General features: G+C 47.9%; 1 protein-coding gene across 2 annotated transcripts; it reads right to left on the bottom strand.

Annotated features, from left to right (window-relative positions):
- Positions 1–768: 768 nt before the first annotated feature.
- foxp3b (forkhead box P3b) lies at positions 769–18,051 on the bottom strand. Of its 2 annotated transcripts, XM_086159224.1 has the most exons (12): positions 18,037–18,051; positions 17,726–17,873; positions 12,249–12,339; positions 11,120–11,288; positions 10,214–10,306; positions 9,611–9,698; positions 9,317–9,391; positions 8,115–8,274; positions 7,481–7,557; positions 2,464–2,565; positions 1,598–1,719; positions 769–959 (listed from the first exon to the last, which is right to left on the bottom strand). In XM_086159224.1, exons 3-12 carry the CDS (start codon positions 12,325–12,327, stop codon positions 902–904), a joined length of 1,023 nt encoding a protein of 340 aa, XP_086015350.1. In that variant the 5' UTR covers positions 12,328–12,339; positions 17,726–17,873; positions 18,037–18,051; the 3' UTR covers positions 769–901. The 2 variants fall into 2 exon arrangements, with proteins under 2 accessions (XP_086015350.1, XP_086015349.1); XM_086159223.1 differs by lacking the exon at positions 769–959 and having other exon boundaries at positions 1,315–1,719.
- Between the last annotated feature and the right edge of the window lie 435 nt (positions 18,052–18,486).

The raw sequence follows: 18,486 nt of genomic DNA on the forward strand, positions 1-18,486 counted from the left end.
GGTTCTAAGATGGTTATTTGGTAGAGTGGTGACTTCTGAATAACGACTACTGGTACTTTGGATTTTCGGTTAATGAATTGCAATTTTTGTAAGTCGCTTTGGATAAAAGCGTCTGCTGAATGACTGGCAAGTGATGCAACATAATGGAAGACCAAACATCTTGGGGTTGGACACAGGTGGAATGTGCACTAAGTACCATGACAACCACCAGGCCGGTGGTGCTTTGAAATTTCATATCTGGAGTGAGAAACAGATTCCATCCATCAAATTCAGCTTCTTCTTTGAACTGAAGCAAGAAACGCAGAAGCGAACGCAGAATCCCCGACACGTGACCTGCCCTGAGAGCGCCCGCAGAAGGTGTCCCTTGACCTGCAGCCGCTGTGGTTCCACTCAGCTCGGACTCTGTTCATGCAGGTTCTTTCTTCTGGACGGGTTTCAGATCGGACCTTTAGCCTGCGGATCCAACCTTTGACCTTCGCCCCTCAGAGCTCAGAAGTGGGATCTCATTCGGCCGTCTTTCCTGGAATCGATGGCGATCACTGACGAGTGGGTCCGGTCCACGGCGGATCCCGCACGGGCCGTCCGAAGACCCGACCTGGAAGCGAGGCTGGTCTGCTGTTCTGACATCCTGCAGGTGACCAACCAGAACATGATCCTCTTCAGGTTCCTTTGTCCAACTCCAGACAAAGATTCTGCTGCTGAACGCTGAGCGCAGAACCTCGGACCTTCAGTCAGTCAACAGGCAAAAATTCACTGAGGGTTCTCTTTATTCACCAGGTGTAAAGTGGACTTCACACATGAGACGCGTGAAGGTCGTTAGCAAATGACCTTCTGACCTTCGCAGACACACAACCTTCTCAATGTCCAGACACTGATGCGGCTCAGTGTTGCCACCTGCTGCTCAGGCCTCCTCCGGACAGAAGTGATTGAAGAACGAGAGCCACTTGACGGGGCAATCCCTGGAGTCACACACACACACACACACACACACACACACACACGCACATCCTTTTATTAGTTTTGATGATGCAAACAGCAGCAACTACTGTAAGATAGTCGAGGCTTGTCCTCCTCCCTTCATCCCTTCATCCATTCATCCCTTCATCCATACATTCTCCTTCCTGTCGTCCTGTAACTCCATTCTTTCCTTTCTTCCTATTCTCTCTCCTGCTCTCTGGAAAAGTCATGGATCTTCTTTTCTTTTCTATACTGGACTGTCTCAGAAAATTAGAATATTGTTATGAAGTTCTTTATCTTCTGTAATGCAATTACAAAAACAACAATGTCATACATTCTGGATTCATTACAAATCAATTGAAATATTTCAAGCCTTTTATTATTTTAATATTGCTGATTATGGCTTACATCTTAAGAAAACTCAAAAATCCTATCTCACAATATTAGAATGTCATGAAAAAGTCATTTTTGTTTTTTAAATTGCATTACAGAAGATAAAGAACTTAATATTCTAATTTTCAGAGACAGTCCTGTACATCTCCTCTCCTCTGTCCCCTGGTCTCCTCAGGTCTATTCCCTGCAGACCTCCACCGCACAGGTATCTCCAGAGCCCATCAGGACCTCCCGAGGCGGCCGGTACCTGTGATACTTCTGCCCTTTCCTCCTCTGGAACTCCTTTTCGTCCACGGTCCACACGGCCCCCTTCCCGCCCTCCACCCGCACGAAGCACTTGTGCAGGCTGAGGTTGTGGCGCACAGCGTTCTGTGGGAAGAGGAAGGAGTGACTCTGGGTCTGCGGAGTCAGACCTTCAGCCGTCCACCGGAGGATCCAGCCGACACCTTCAACGTGACTGACAAGAGCAGCTCCTGATCATTTCGTTTAACCCGGATGAGGCTTCTTCGGGTCTGATCTGGGAGGAGCAAACCTGGCGGGTCCCACGGGTCGCAGAGTGAAAACCCAAGTATAATAATAATGATAAGTAAATCATTTATACTATATTAATCCCCGTGGGGAGATTGGTTCTCTGCATTGAAGCCATCATGGATGACTCGTGAGCAGCAGGCCGCCAGGGGAGCAGCTGAGGCTTCGGTGTGTTGCTCGACAACACTTGGACACTCGAGGAGAAGCCGGGGATCCGACCAGGAATGTTCGGTTCCAAAGACGATTGCTGGACCTCCTGCGCCACGCCGCCCCGTATATACAAGGACATACATGTACATACATGTAATAAATGTGCGTATGTCCGTGTGCGCGTGCGTCCGTGTGTGTGTGTGTGTGTGTGTGTGTGTGTGTGTGTGTGTGTGTGCGTGCGTGCATGCGCTGGTTAGGGTTAGCGGTGTGTTATTGTTATTATTATTCAGATCACAAAGTGTAAAGGACTTTTATGTGTTGAAATCTCGCCCGTTTTAATCCTCAGGACAAACAGGAAGCATCTCTGACGTGTTGCCTGGTTCCTCGTCTGAGCGGCTTTCCAAAGCAGCCTGAGTGGCCTTGAGGGTTTCCTACCTTCCAGGTGGCCGTGTTGTGTCTGAAGTAGTAGAACATGCTGGTGAACCAGGTGTAGATCTCGTTCAGGGTGCGCTGCTTCTCCGGAGACTCCATGATGGACTGAAAAGAGCCAAGGAACACGGTTATCTCAGTCACCAGCCTCCTTCTGTGGAGCTCAGCAGCAGGACGCTCCCTGTGCGACACATCGGCTGGGGACAATCCTGTATAGACCGACTGTATGTAGATAAAGTGTATGTCGATTCACTGAATATGGCAAAGTGTATAGAACAAGCTATACAGACATACTGTACTGTATGTATGTAGACTATATACAGAGATGCTGTGGGTACATGTAGTGTAATGCAGCCTCGGGGCAGCACATTCAAGTGCCTCCCATTTCTCCAAGTCTGGAGAAATGTAGAAGGTTGCGTCAGGAAGGCCATCCGGCGTAAAAACTTGTGCCAAAACCAAATATGCGAATCAAACCTAAGAATCTCATAGCGGATCAGTCGAGGCCCGGTTTAACAACAAGCGCCATCGGTGCCGATAACCAACAGGTTACCAGGAGAGGAGGAAAGTGTGTTTGGAAGCAGAGAGAAGAGGAAAGGCAAGAGTCTGAGACTGAGAGGAGGGACTTTGATGACGGGAAAAGCTAGAGAATGGGTTGACATGATGCAGGAAAGGAAGGTGGAGTTACTGTGTGTCCAGGGGACCAGGTGGAAAGGTAGTGAGGCCATCTTCAAGAAGGGTCAGATACACCTGTTCCTCCTCAGGAGGCTCAGATCTTTCACATCTGCAGGACCATCCTGCACTTGTTTTACCACTCGGTGGTGTCCAGCGTCATCTTCTATGATGTTGTGTGCTGGGCAGCAGGCTCAAGACACCTGACGCTAACAGACTCAACAAGCTCATCAGTAGAGCTGGATCTGTCCTGGGAGTGGAGCTGGACTCTGTGGTGCAGGTGTCAGAGAAGCTCCTCAGCATCATGGACAACGTCCATCACCCCCTGCATGACACTGACGTTCTGTCAGAGCTCTGTCAGTCGTAGATTGATACCACCAAGGAGCTCCACTGAACGCCACAGGAGGTCTTTCCTACCTGAGGCTATCAGACTTTTTAATTCCCCTTCCTTCAGCCACAGGGAATCTTAAAAAAATAAAAAATCTCACCCACGTACTGTAAATTGTCATGATTTATCTGTATAGATATGTTCCTAACTGCAATATTTCACTTCATAACAACTGCATGTGCAATATTTTTCATACTCTTGTTATTGTTATTGTTATTGTTATTGTTATTGTTATTGTTATGTTTTTCTTGTAACTCTGGCACAACAATTTCCTCCGGGATAAATAAAGTTGTTCTTGTTCTTGTTCTTGTTCTTGTTCTTGTTCTTAGAAGCTTGGGAGCAGGTTTGAAGTTGTGCAGTGATGGTGCTGACAGGAAGAGACATGGAGTAGGATTATCCTGAAGGAGGAGTTTGTGAGGAATGTTCTGGGGGTTAAAAGACAGTTAAAAGATAGACTGATGAGGCTGAAACTGGAAACTGAAGGTGTGATGCTCAATGTTGAGATAGCGGTAGCAAAGGCAAAATGTAGGATGACTTGTATACTCGGTTGGATAGTAAGAAGGGAGAGAATGATTTATACAGGTTGGCAAAACAGAGAGATAGAGATGGAAAGGATGTACAACAGGTCCGGGTGATTAAGGATAGAGAGGGAAATGTCTTGACAGATGCTACAAAAGTGATGGGAAGATGGAAAGAGTACTCTAAGAGCTGATGAATGAGGGAAATGAAAGAGAGGCAAGGGTAGAAGAGGGACTATCGCAGACAAAGTAGCAAAGATGAGTAAAAGTGAAGTGAGGAAGGCATTGAAGAGGATGAAGGGTGGGAAGGCAGATGGTCCTGCTAACATACCTGTGAAGGTATGGAAGTGTCTCAGAGAGGCAGCGGTAGAGTTTCTGACTTGTTTATTCAACAGGATCTTTGACAGTGATCAGTGAGAAGATGCCTGAAGAATAGAGATGTTGCCCACTTTTAAGAATGAGGGGGATGTGCAGAATTGCAGCAATTATAGAGGTATAGAGTTGAGCCATACAATAAAGTGATGGGAAAGAGTAGTGGACACAAAACTGAGAGCAGCAATCAGCATTTGTGAGAAGCAGTATGGCTTCATGCCTAGAGAGTCCTACAGATGCAGTATTTGCTTTGACAATGCTAATAGAGAATTACAGAGAAGGCCAGAGGGAGCTACAATGCACTTTTGTAGACTTAGAAAAAGCATAAGGTCAGGGTGCCGAAAAAAGAACTCTGGTATTGTAAAAGGAAGTCTGGATTGGCGGAGAAGTATGTTAGACTGGTGCAGGACATGTATGCTAACTGTGAGACAGTGGTACGGTGTGCTGTAGGGGTAACAGAGAAGTTTAAGGTGGAGGTGGGACTCCATCAGGGATCAGCTCTGAGCCCCTTCTTGTTCGCAATGGTGATGGACAGGCTGACAGATGAGGTTAAACAGGAACCTCCATGGACCATGATGTTTGGAGATGACATTGTGATCTGTAGTGAGAACAGGGAACAGGTGGAGGAAACTCCTGAGAGGTGGAGGTATGCTCTGGTGAGAAAAAGAATGAAGATTAGTCGCAGCAAGACAGAATATATACGTGTGAGTGAGAGGAATCCGGGTGTAACAGTGAGGCTACAGGGAGTGGAGATCAAGAAATTGGAGGATTTCAGCTGCTTGGGGTCAACAGTCCAGAGCGTAGGAGAGTGTGGAAAAGAGGTGAAGAGACGGGTTCAAGCAGGTTGGAATGGGTGGAGAAAAGTGTCAAGGGTGCCAAGTGATAGAAGACTTTCAGCCAGAATAAAAGGAAAGCTGGACAAGACAGTGGTGAGACCAGCGATGATGTTTGGACTAGAAACTGTTACAATGACCAAAAGACAGCAGGCAGAACTAGAGGTTGCAGAGATGAAGATGTTGAGGTTCTCTTTGGGAGTGACCAGGATGGAGAGGATCAGGAATGAGTCCATCAGAGGAACAGCACATGTTTGATGTGTTGGAGAGAAGGTCAGAGAAGCCAGACTGAGATGGTTCAGTACGGAGGAGGGATTGTGAACATATTGATAGATGGATGCTGGAATTTGAGCTGCCAGGCAGGAGGTCTGGAGGAAGACCAAAGAGAAGATTTATGGATGTAGTGAGAGAAGATTTGACGTTAGTTGGTGTGAGAGAGGAGGATGCAGAGAATAGGGTTAGATGGAGAAGGTGGACGCGCTGTAGTGACCCCTGAAGGGAAAAGCCCAAAGGAAAAGAAGAAGTCGGTATATGCAGTGTATATAGATAAACTGATCGTAGACATACCGTATGGAGACAAACTCTTTATACATACACTGTATACTTACGCATTGTTTGTTGACATACTGTCCTTTTGCGTACTGTATGTAGATGTACTGCATATTGACAAACTGTATGTAAACAATTATAGAGACATGCTCTATATTGACAGAATGTATGTAGCCATAGTGTATAGAGATAAAATGTATGTAGATGTGCGGTATATATACACATACTGATTATAGACAGCATGTATTTAGACATACTATTCATAGACTTACTGTATATAAACATACTCCATATAGATAAAATGTGTATTTTGCTTTCTGGCAAAAGCAGCTGGAATAACCTTGTTTGAAATGAACCCCTTCAATTCTGTCTTGTCTCTGTTAGTAGATTAAAATGAGTCGGCGTAAAACTTGTACCAAAACCAAATATGCACAGCAAACCTACGCCTCTCATACTGAATGGGGGGAGGCCCGGGCTAGCAACAATAACCTACAGGGTACCAGTGGAAACTGGGCTACTGTGGGTGGAAGGAGGAGAGGAGGAAAGCATGTCTGAAAGCAGAGAGAAGGTGAAGTCTGGGACAGAGAGTAAGGACTGAATGTTGGGACGATGACAGGAAAAACCAAAGAGTTGGTCGACATGATGCAGAGAAGGAACATGGAGATACTGTATGTCCAGGAGACCAGGTGGAAAGGTAGTAAGGCTAGAAGCTTAAGAGCACGTTTGAAGTTGTACAATGATGGTATCGACAGGAAGAGACAAGTAGGAGGAGTTATCTTGGAGGAAGAGTTTGTGAGGAATGTTCTGGAGGTTAAAAGGCTGTCAGATAGACTGATGAGGCTGAAACTGGAAACTGAAGGTGTGATGCTCAATGTTGTTAGTGGCTATGAACCACAGGTGGGATGTGAGTGAAGGAGAAGTTCCGGAGTGAGTCAGATGAAGTGATGCAGAGTATCCTCAGAGATGAGAGAGTGGAAATTGGGTTAGGGTTAGGGTTAGGGTTAGGGTTAGACTTCAATGGACATGTTGGTGAAGGCAATAGAGGGGATGAAGAAGAGATGGGCAGGTTTGGTCTCCACGATAGGAACCCAGTAAAGACAGGAAGCAGAGCTAGAGGCAGCAGAAATGAAGATGTTGAGGTTCTCTTCGGGAGTGACCAGGATGGATAGGATCGGAAATGAGTCCATCATGTTAGATGTTTTTAAGAGAAGATCAGAGAAGTCAGACTGAGATGGCCAGAGGAGGGATAGTTCCTGTCAAAATCCGAGAGGCTTCTTCAGGGCACACTGAAGAAGCCTCTTGGATGAGAGGTGAAGACACTTTTCATCCCTTCTTCAAGGGAAGAAAGCCAAGTCCAGTTGCTATGAGAAGAAGATTTTTTCAAGAACTTCCACAGACACAAGGAGGGATAGTGAATACATTGGTAGAAGGATGCTGGGATTGGAGCTGCCAGGCAGGAGGTCTGCAGGAATACCTGAGAGAAGATTGATGGATGTAGAGAAAGAGGACATGAAGCTAGTGCATGTGAGAGAAGAGGATACAGAGAACAGGGTTAGATGGAAGGGCCAGATTCACTGTGGAGACCCCTGAAGGGAAATGGCAAAAGAAAAAGAAGAAAAGCATTTCTTGTGGATCAGGACTCAGAGTATCCATGACTGTGAATAAAGTGATCAGAAGAAGAGAGGGAAACTCACCCATCTGATGAGGTTGGCATAGGTGTACGGAGGTCTGATGTTGTTGTACTTGTAGCACTCGATGCTGGGGACCACGTCTGCAAAACAGCCCACACCTTCTCAGTCAACAACTGTGGAGGAAACATATACTTTCACGGGACAAACTGTGAGCGAGAAAAATGTGTGGATCAGCAACCAAACAAGACCTTCTCCATCCAGAGCACCAAAACAAGTGGCGCTGAGGCTCAGAACCACGTTCACGTCCGTTTTGGAGTCAACAAGTACGTGGACCTGGCAGCTTCAGCAGCCTTCACCCTCACGCGTCTTCATGGAGGTGTCTGGACATCAGACCCGACAAGAGCTGCTGCTGAAAGCTGTGTATGCCTCAATGAATCAGCAGCAGCTCCAACTCAAGGTCAGAAGGATCCAGAAGGTTTGACCCAGCTGCTGGCTTATCTTCATTGTCTCCATACCACCCCCACCCCCCCACCCCCCCCCCACACACACACACACGCAGACACTGAACGGTCAGATGTTTCGGCGGTGACCGCCCTCCTCAGACCCTGACCTCAGCAGAGCTTCTGAGGCTCTGAGCTCCACCCTGATAAGTGGACCAGGAGGACGTGGAACGCTCCACGCCATCCATGAAGGTTACCTGGCAGCAGGTGGGCCGAACCGCTGGCTGTGAACCAGTGCTGATGGAACTCCTCCAGCTGCCTCCCCCCGACAGCCGGCGGCGGGGTCCAGTCCGCCAGGGGTCCCTGAGGCCGGGGCAGGAACAGGAAGAGGCTGTACGGCCATGGAGATGCCTTCTTCTGCAAGGAGGGACATGCAGACATGAGCGTTCGCTTTCTGCAGATCGGAGGGTTTTATTTTTTGGTTTCGGTCCGGATAAACCGTGGCTACGTTTGGGGGTCCCGCTGAGGGGGACACCTCGTCGGGGGACGTGGCCTCTGTTTTATCAACTCATCGTGATGATCGTTAATCAATAAACTCCTGCTGTTTGTTGTCAGTTGTTTGGGGTCCACGATTATTTGTCCGCATCACAGAAGATGTTCTGGGATCGCAAACAAGAGCGGCGTCGCCGAACGCATCCCGTGGCTGAAGCCCACCACGGGCAACGCCTCGGTCCAACCAGGCCGGGATGGTCCACAGACACCAGGCTGAAGCTCCTTTGTGCCCACAGCCTTCAGACTTGCAGTAGCAGGCTGGTGGACGCCACACAACTCTGACTGGCCCGAGTGCACCTGTGCTGCTTCACCCATTCACAGCTTCACCCATTCTAGTCTTCATCCATCCACGTCTTCATCCATCCACGTCATGCCTAAACTCTGCTGTCTTTTTGATCCTCGTGCGTCCCAGCCCGCACACATCCTGCCTGTTTTCTGTTTATTTATTTTCTTCTTGTCACTCTCTTTATATTGTAGTTGAGTCCTGGTTGTGTATTTTTCACCCTCACAGTTCCTTCATGTTGTCCATTCTTATCCCTGATGTTGTTGTGGATGTTGTTGCTATTATCTACTTATTTATGGATGTCTTGCTGTCTTATGTCTTCTGTCTCTCCATGAATATTTATAATCATATATATTTTACTTTTTTATTTTATTGACATAACTGGAATTTCCCCAATGGGGATCAATAAAGTTTATCTTATCTTATCTTATCTTATCTTATCTTATCTTATCTTATCTTATCTTATCTTATCTTATCTTGTCTTATCTTATCTTATCTTATCTTATCTTATCTTATCTTATCTTCTCTTATCTTATCTTGACAAACAGGCCCTCCAGCAACCGTGTCCTCTGAGGTTGCGTACAAACAGGAGTGTCAGGAGTCGAGCCGTCGAGGGAAACTTACCGAGTCTGTGCGTCTTTGGTCGGACAGGTGCAGGTGGACCTGCATGGCCAGCAGCTTCTGTTTTTCCACCACGAGCTGAAAAGGAAAGAGAACTTAAGTCCAAGTGTCAAGTGCTCCGAAGGTTCATCCCCGGAGAATCCGAGCCTCCGGCTTCGGGTCCCGCGGGGACGGAGGAGGACACCCGGAGAAGAACCGGGCCTCTGACAGCCTTGCGGGATCTTCCTGAAACCGTATGGAACTCGATGTGCCTTGCAATCTGAGTAATCTGAGGGAAAAGCTACGTTCTGGTCCCACCTGGTTCTCCATGTAGTGGACGACGTCCTGCTGGACTCTCCACTGGGCCAGGCTTCTGTCCCCGTGGCTGTGTTCGGATTGCAGATGCCTGGAGGACACGGTGGATCATCATCCACAGAGCAGAAGTCACACAGGGGCCTCAGGTGGGTCCATCTCCATCCCACTGACTACAATAATGTCTTTATTTGATTAAATATTGATTTTGTCGGTTCAAGAACTTTCTCATTCAATGTCGTTGTTTGAAATGGGAAATGAAATTTGTCAGCAATGCATGAATGAGCAGCTCTGATTAAGATACTGATCCTGAAAATCAGCAGGAACATCTGAGATTATGGCTTCAGAGGATCCTCAAATGCCAGAAACACCTGATTCTAGCGACACAAATACCAGCAGAGGACAAGAACAGCTGGATATTCCCATGCTTTCAAGAAGCACCTGAATGCAGCTTTCAGCTCTGCCTGCGATTTCATTACTTTCTATGAAACTTTCATTCTCTGAATGACATGAGGTTTGCTCCTCCTCCGCGTGGCTCTGCCTTTGGAAATAACCAGGAAGGCGTCCGTGGAGCCGCTGCAGTTCCGAGTCCTCGGAGGGTCGGCTTACTTCAGAAAGCTGGGGAAGTCCTCCGCCTCGGCGCTGCAGCCGGGCCAGCGGCAAAGCCCGCTGCCAAAGATTGCGCTGGACTCCTCTGGGGGGCTGGGAGGGGGGGCAGCACAGGGGCAGCACAGGGGCAGAACAGGGGCAGAACAGGGGCAGCACAAGGGCAGCACAGGGGCAGAACAGGGGGCAGAACAGGGGGCAGAACAGGGGCAGCACAGGGGCAGCACAGGGGCAAAACAGGGGCAGAACAGGGGGGCAAATGGACACTGAAGTTACCAAAACAAAACAAGTAACAGAAATTAGATTTAAAATCCCTTGCTGTGCCTGCCTTCTCATTAGGAACGCACAACTCATCGAAACTCTCAGACACAAACCAGCGTCTATCCAGGACAAAGACTCACTGCTGTCCTTCACACAAGCAGTGTGTGTGTGTGTGTGTGTGTGTGTGTGTGTGTGTGTGTGTGTGTGTGTGTGTGTGTGAGTGTGCATGTGTGTGTGTGTGTGTGCATGTGTTTGTATCCTCCATATTTTAGGTATTTTGCTCGTTCCTACAGGTTTCTGGTGACCGGTGTGTGGGGACACCGCAGTTCCTTGTTGCCGGGGTAACCAGGTACCTGTGCCGTGCAGGCCGAGGTGGGGCAGGTTTGTATGAAAGTATATGAATAATTAAAAGACATTCTTTTACTTCGAGCCTCTGGAACTCTAATAAATGCATGAATATTAAAATGCTTTCCATGTTGTATCGCTGTTGCGTTGCAGAGTCACCAAAGGACCGGCTGTTTCTATGTTCTTGTTCCCTCAGAAGGACGGCCATGATGACGACATCCGGCCGCGCTCTTCTACTCAAACAGCTCAGATTCAGAAGTTGTGTCCGAAGCATCGAATCATCATTAGTTCTCATCCACTCACCTGCCCCTGGCGTCGGCCTCGGCGGAGCTCCGCTCTGCGCCGTCCCTTCTTCTCAGAGCCAGGAGGTGGTGGAGCTGCGCGGGGGGGTCGGGCCGGCGGGGCAAGGAGGTCTGGGACGGATGGTCTGCTTCACGCTTGTCCTTGGAGACGCCCTCGCCTGGGCTTTTCGCTTCAATTTGAAAGAGACCTCGGTTTTTATCCAGCAGCCCTGCATTAGTTCACTGATTGAATCCCCACCGCTTGCAGGTGTCGTATCGTATCTACAAGGGTACAGATGTTTCAGGAGAACCCGCCCTTTCCTTCAGGTCGAGTAAAGCGTGTTGGGAGAGACAGTCTGCTGCACAGCTGGGTCTGATGTCAGTGACAGTTATGAAGGACAAACTGACTCGGCATGGATGGAACGGTGAGCCAGGAAAAGGGTTTCTGCGGTCGGATCGACCGATCGCTTCTCCACACTCACCCATGGAAGGGGAGCTTCGCTCCTCTCAGAAGCGATCACCGATAGCCTCAGTGTTCGCTTCCATCCAGCGTCCGTGAATGAATACAAAATGGAAAAAGACGCTTTGCCCTCGCTTTATGACAGCAGCATGTAAAGGGATTGGTCCCTACAACTAAAAGCTACAATTTAACTTGGAAAACGTGTTTCCCCAAAACATCCGAAAAATCGCGATCAGTCCTCCAAAGATAAAAATGAATCGTGATATTTTTGAGGATTTTGAAACTATGTCAGAACGCAGATAAAATGCTCACTTGTTCGCTGACCCAGACAGAAGGGTGGGGGCCTCCTGAACCTCACAACAGATCACGCAACGAATCAAACAAATAAAGAATCAATGAATAACCAAACAGGTCACTCGATGAATCACTCAGCGAATCCTATGACAAATCGCACGATGAATCACACGACAATCGCATGATGGATCACACAATGAATGACAACGTTGTAATTACCGGGCTCAGAATTCACCGCTGTAATTAAATCAAGTGTGAAGATGTTTCTGTATATTACATGTATGCTTCACAGAAATTAGCTCTCAGTCTACAGCCTGATGTGTATCGCCGATCCGTCCCTGAGAAGGAGCCTGTCAGCTCCGATGACGCTCACGCAGCTGCGACACGACAAATGTACCGTGTTGCTGTCGGGCAGCTGTGTGGCTGCTGTGACGCAGCACAGAAGGTCTCTGGTGCTTCTGCTTCACGGCGTCCATCCTGGTCCGGCTCTGGGAAAAACAAGACAATGATTAGATGTACCGACGTTCAAACTCCTCCACCTCTTCTCCACAAACATCTGATCCAAATGGCTGCAAAGTCTGCGCTGCACAGACGGCCTTCGGTCCGACACACACAGCACGCCTGACCATTACCTTCCGGTCAGGATGGACACGCCATCCTTCTGCAGAGAAGATATGTGTTTCCCAGCTCAGTCCAAGAGGCAGTGTGTGTGTGTGTGTGTGTGTGTGTGTGTGTGTGTGTGTGTGTGTGTGTCTGCTTGTCCGGACCTCCCGTCTGGTTAGGGTATCAGCAGACCTTCTGTCCTCCTCTCAGGCCCGACAAAGGTGTTCCCTAATTCAGTTTTACCTTGCTGACTTGTCAGCAGTAATCTAGAATTTTGACATTTGGGAGGATGAGAAGATGGCAGAGGACAGGACCGTCACCTTCTGGGTTCCACAGAAACACACCCTAAGCTAGAAGCCACTAATCCAGCCTCCCTCACCCTGGGTACGGAACCCCTCGATGATGCGTCCTGGGTTCGGTCCGTGTCTGTTGTGTGAAGCCCGAGGAGGACTTGGCTTTCAGCAGGCAGAGTCTGGCAGGCCGAGGGAGGAGGAGAGACGGGGGCCGTAAATATATTCATTATTGTTGCTGCGGTTGTTTTGTCACTACGAAGCCACGCAGGCACGGGGAGAACATGAGGCCTCCACACAGGAAGCCCACATTCAACCCGTGGTGGAGGAACGTCGGTCCTTCTTGCCCTGAGATGAAGCTGCTGCTGCAGAACATCTGCGTCACCAGGGGGGAGAAACTCCAGGACTAATGTGGGAGGTGGAAGAGGAGCGGGGGGGCGAGGCTGGCTACAAGAGTCCGGGGCTTTCAGCCGGACCACGACGACCCGCGGGTGCCGCTGCCTCTGAGGCTGACGTACCTCCTCTCCGCCGAACCGGAGCCCGTGTGTCTCTGGCAGCATCTCGTCATCAAACCACAGCACGTTGGCCGTCTGACAGAAGTAAAAGCCAAAAGAGGCGGCAGGAGCAAACGTCTGAGATGGGACTCGGCACAAACATCCCAGGGTTCTCGCAGACCGAGTTACAGTAAACGGTTTAGTGTCTGGCCTTGTTTTTTGAGGAGGGTTTTGTTCACTGTGTCAGTTAAAGAACGTCGGCCAGGAAACAGGCATGAAGAAGGTGAGTGAACCGGGTCGTGCATAAACAGAACACATCGCTGGCCATCGCAGCTCCTTCCACAGAAGAAGGTCAAGCTTCTGTGGAATTGAGATCCTGTCCTCAGAAATAGAACATCAGGAGCTCCTGAGAAGGACAGGGAGCAAATGTGCCAAGCAAGGATCTGAGGCCTTCACCGGCCGAAGAGTCTGGTGGACACACGAACATGCATGTCCACGTGAATCCAGACACTGAACGCCTGCAGGGGGGTCGTATTCATAAGGTCATCCGGTGGCCTACCTTGGAGAAGATAAGGAACTGACCGAAAACCTCAAGACCGAGCCGGCGACCATGAAGTCCAACGGGACAAAGACGAATCATTCTGAGGTTTAAGGTTCATGTTTGGACTGGAACGATACGTCTGCACCACCGTCACCGATTCTACATGATCAAAGGGTTCTGGATGTTCAAAGCTCAAACTTTGAGATGTTTGAGATGCAATCTGTGCCTCAGAGCTCCTGGATTCAGAGCAGCTCTCACAGGCTGAGAACATCCAGAGTCACAGAGCAGATCACAGATGCAGGATGCATCTTCAGTGACGAGTGCGGTTAAAGCAAGAGGTGAAGGCTTTCCTGTAACACAGCAAATGCACCTGTGCACAACCACACACACACACACACACACACCACACACACACACACACACACACACACACACACACACACACACACACATGCACACACACACACATACACACACATGTATATACAAACACACACACACACACGTGCATACACATACATACACACACACACACACACATGTATATACAAACACACACACGCACACGTGCATACACATACATACACACACACACACATACACACACACACACACAAACACACACACATACACACACACACACACATGCATATACAAACACACACACACACACATACAAACACACACACACACATGCATATACAAACACACAAACACATGTGCATATACAAACACACACACACACAGATAAGATCGCTGGCAGCCTACCCTACAGAAGTATCTCCAGGTGCACCTCAGCTCTGCTGCTGCTGCTCTGATCCAAGCAGCTCCAGTTTCTGCTGAAGAGGCCTGGAATGTTGCTGCTGTGATCATTATTATTCTTATAATTTCCCAAAGCTCCTCACATGCCATCCCTCAGATTCAGGTGTCAGATTTGAGGGATTTTTTGGTCCATTTCGAGATATGTGTGATGAATGTTGAGATGTTTGACTCTCTCTGACGGCGGAGGTGTGGTTCTTCCTTATGAAGATGGTCATGCGTGGACGGGGGTTTCGGTCCCCGGCAGTGACCGCCGGAGCGGCGGGGCTGCAAACACCTGGATCAGAGAAGACCCCGACCCACCCGAGACCTCTTCGGTCCAGGGGAGACGTCTCATCACCTCATTGGGTGTGTGATCGCTCCACGCAGAAGCGACGTCTCTGTTCAGTCCACGTCTGGCCTTTCTGGCCCGGCTTCCTGCGCCTCCAGAGGCCGCCGAGGCGCCGGCGTGATCTTTGCCTGCCGAGCGCCGGGAAGCTTCGCTGAACGGAAGGTTTGTGGAGTCGACGTGTGAAAGGTTCCTCAGGCTGCAGCTCTCGATGCAAGTCAGCGGGAAACGCACACCCACACAAACCAGGGGGGGGGGGCATGTGTGTGTGTGTGTGTGTGTGTGTGTGTGTGTGTGTGGCTTCTCGCTGTCGTTCTTCTGCTACCTTCACCCTCCTCACCCTTCTCACCCTCCTCACCCTCCTCACCCTCCTCACCCTCCTCACCCTTCTCACCCTCCTCACCCACTACTGTGAAGTGCAAGAGACACCATGGATCCACCGTGGCTGCCCGTCTCCATGTTGTCGGGGTCGGAGGCTCTCCGGGCACAACAGATGGGATCGTGGAGAAATTCATCGAGTCCGTGAAGATCGGGTCTCAGAGGAAGCATTTCCTTCTGGTATATCGTAATCAGCCACATGACAGTGTGGAAGGTTGCAGATGCCTCATACTGGTACTAGAGGCGGGTGTGTGTTATTACTCACACACTTCACTATATCATATTACCCAACCCGCTGGCAGACGCCGGAGCTCCAACATCAAATTCAGCTCCTCAGGGTTTGAGTGGAAGCTCCACCGATCTTCAACTGTCTCTGCTCTTAAAGGGATGCAAACCCACGTCGGGCCCGTCTGGAACTGAACACCGTGGAAGGTGATGTTTCCCTCGGAGGCCTGAGCCCTTCACGGCCGGGCGCTCAGCGCCGTGCACCCGCTCATCCAACGCTGGACGCTACAGCTCAGCCACAAGCACCAGGAGATTATCTGACTTTGGTTCTTTAACCCGGACTGAGGCCGTCACAAATGATTAGCCTGAGTTATAAATGTATTTGTTCAAAAGAATTATTGTCATGAGTTATAGATGTATTTGTTACTACTAATTATTGTCATAAGTTATAAATGTATTTGTTACGACTATTTATTGTCATATTGAGTTAGAAATATGTTTGTTAAAAGTAATTATTGTCATATTGAGTTATAAATGTATTTGTTAAAACTAATTTATTATCATTAGTTATAAATATATTTGTTAAAACAAATTTATTATCATTAGTTATAAATATATTTGTTAAAAGTAATTATTGTCATGAGTTATAAATATATTTGCTAAAACTAATTATTGTCATTGAGTTATAAATATATTTGTTAAAACTAAGTATTGTCATGAGTTATAAATGTATTTGTTAGAACTAATTTATTATCATTAGTTATAAATATATTTGTTAAAAGTAATTATTGTCATTGAGTTATAAATATATTTGTTAAAACTAATTATTGTCATGAGTTATAAATGTATTTGTTAAAACTAATTTATTATCATTAGTTATAAATATATTTGTTAAAACTAATTATTGTCATATTGAGTTACAAATGTATTTGTTAAAACTAATTATTGGCATGAGTTGTAAATGTATTTGTTAAAACTAATTTATTATCGTTAGTTGTGATTACATTTGTTAAAATTAATTATTGTCATATTGAGTTTTAAATGTATTTGTTAAAACTAACAATTGTCATGAGTTATGACTTTATTTGTTAAAACTAATTCTTGCCATATTGAGTTGTAAATATATTTGTTGAAACTAATTATTGTCACATTGCATTCTAAATGTATTTTTTAATACAAATTACTGTAATATTGAGTCCTGCATGTCATGATGGTGGTCATATGGAGTGTTATCTCCCGTGTCTTGCTGCCGTTTCCTGGACCAGCAGCGGTAAAATGTGTTGAAAATGTGTATTTGCTGAATGTGAAGCGTAGCGTTCTTGTCGTCTCGGCGCCGCTCAATCTTTCCCCCCCACCTCCACCGGCCCTTCGGCATGAGACTGCATCGTCACAAGACATCTGAGTCATCGCCGTCAATATCGGGGCTTCTGGAAATTCTGCGTGTATGTGTGTATGTGTGTGTGTGTGTGTGTGTGTGTGTGTGTGTGTAGTGGGTGATTGTAACGACTAGAGCTTTACATTTTTTTGTATTTTTTGACACAAATTAGCGTCTGATTGGACAGCAGCTAAGAGCAACATGTCACAATAATAATAAGGACCATAAAATATAACATCAGTCATATGAATAATATAACATAATAATACAATATAATGTAATATGCTATCACGTACTAAAGTAATTTGAGCGCCGCCAAAACGGCGTGAACGTCAGAAGCTGCGACAGCAGGAGGCTCCGAAACAAGAGAGGAGCAGAAAGTGAGTAGAAAGCGCGATATCAGAAAAAGGAGGCGAGCCGAGCGATCGGCACTGAATGAAGATGTCGAGGTGACCATGGGATGGACAGCTGACATCTCAGGAGACCTCAGAGGCCGACCCAGAGACCAGAGGTTGAGGGGATCTCCTGGCGGTGGAGGCCGGCCAACCAATTCTCAATAACGCCGTCGCGGTGGAGCACAAGTGCAACAGGAATCGGTCGGATTTGAAAGAACGGAGAAGCTGCGGGACGTGAGATCTTCTCCAGCGACCGCGTTCGCACACATTTCTGAGTGTGTGATCTCAGATCTTTTTTTAGAAACGACCGGCTTCTCCGAGCTTCTCGTCTCCCAGCCGCGGTTCCTGGCTATCGGCCGTCGGTCTACCTCGACCCCGAGGAGGTCCGGAGTCCGAAGGTGTTCACGGAGAGAGCGTTGTACTCACCGTCCTGCTGAAGCTCCAGCTGCCTCTGTCTCTGGGGTTCTTTGAAGGAGATATTCCACAGGAAATGTGCTTTTCAGCACTGAGGTGTCTTCTCTTCTGAAACGTGAGGCAGCCTCAAGTGACGGCGCCGCTACAGGCTGGAGAACATCTGCAAAGCCACGGCGGGAAGTCAGAACCTCTGCTTTCTGGAGAAAAAACACGTGTCTGAAGGAAACGTCAGGTTGGGGGTTCGAGAAGGTTTGCAACACAAAAGGGAGGTTCCACAATGCATACGGAGAGTCTCCAGGTCCCCGGAGAAGATGCTTGCTCACCTGACACGCTGACGCTCGCAGAGGAAGAGGTGGCTCTCACCCTTCCACATTTATACCCACGCTGGGAGATGAAGCCCAACCAACTGTGCTCAAGTGTGTTGAGAAGGTTGGAGGCTGGAGAGCCTAACCCTAACCCTAACCACCGACAGAACGTCGGTCCAAATCCGTCTCAGGAAAGCAGAAGTTTGATGAACCTGATGCCGGAGGAAAAAACACACGCGAGATGGACACGTTCATGAATATGGAAATTAATGGATACGTAAATGAGGTTACATTTAGAAACCGCTGACCCGATGCTTTTCATCACAGGCCTGGAAAGAACATTTACAAAGGCTTTTGGCATGATTCCATAATCAATCAATCGGTCGATCAATCAATCAATCAATGTCATGGGGCCACTGAAGAGGACGGGATTTTCTTAAAGTGGTTCAGTTTTATTTTGTGACTTTT

The sequence above is a fragment of the Fistularia commersonii genome, chromosome 14, assembly GCF_037954325.1.
Source record: "Fistularia commersonii isolate RoL2024-O1a breed Wild chromosome 14, RoL_Fcom_v1.0, whole genome shotgun sequence".
NCBI lineage: Eukaryota > Metazoa > Chordata > Actinopteri > Syngnathiformes > Fistulariidae > Fistularia > Fistularia commersonii.

Coding starts and splice junctions, on each gene's coding strand:
- foxp3b (XM_086159223.1), bottom strand. CDS start 12,327: ATGGACGCCGTGAAGCAGAAGCACCAGAGACCTTCTGTGCTGCGTCAC. Junction 10,307..11,119: donor GAGGCCGACGCCAGGGGCAG/GTGAGTGGATGA, acceptor CCCCCCTCCCAG/CCCCCCAGAGGAGTCCAGCG. Junction 9,392..9,610: donor TCCACTACATGGAGAACCAG/GTGGGACCAGAA, acceptor TTTCCTTTTCAG/CTCGTGGTGGAAAAACAGAA.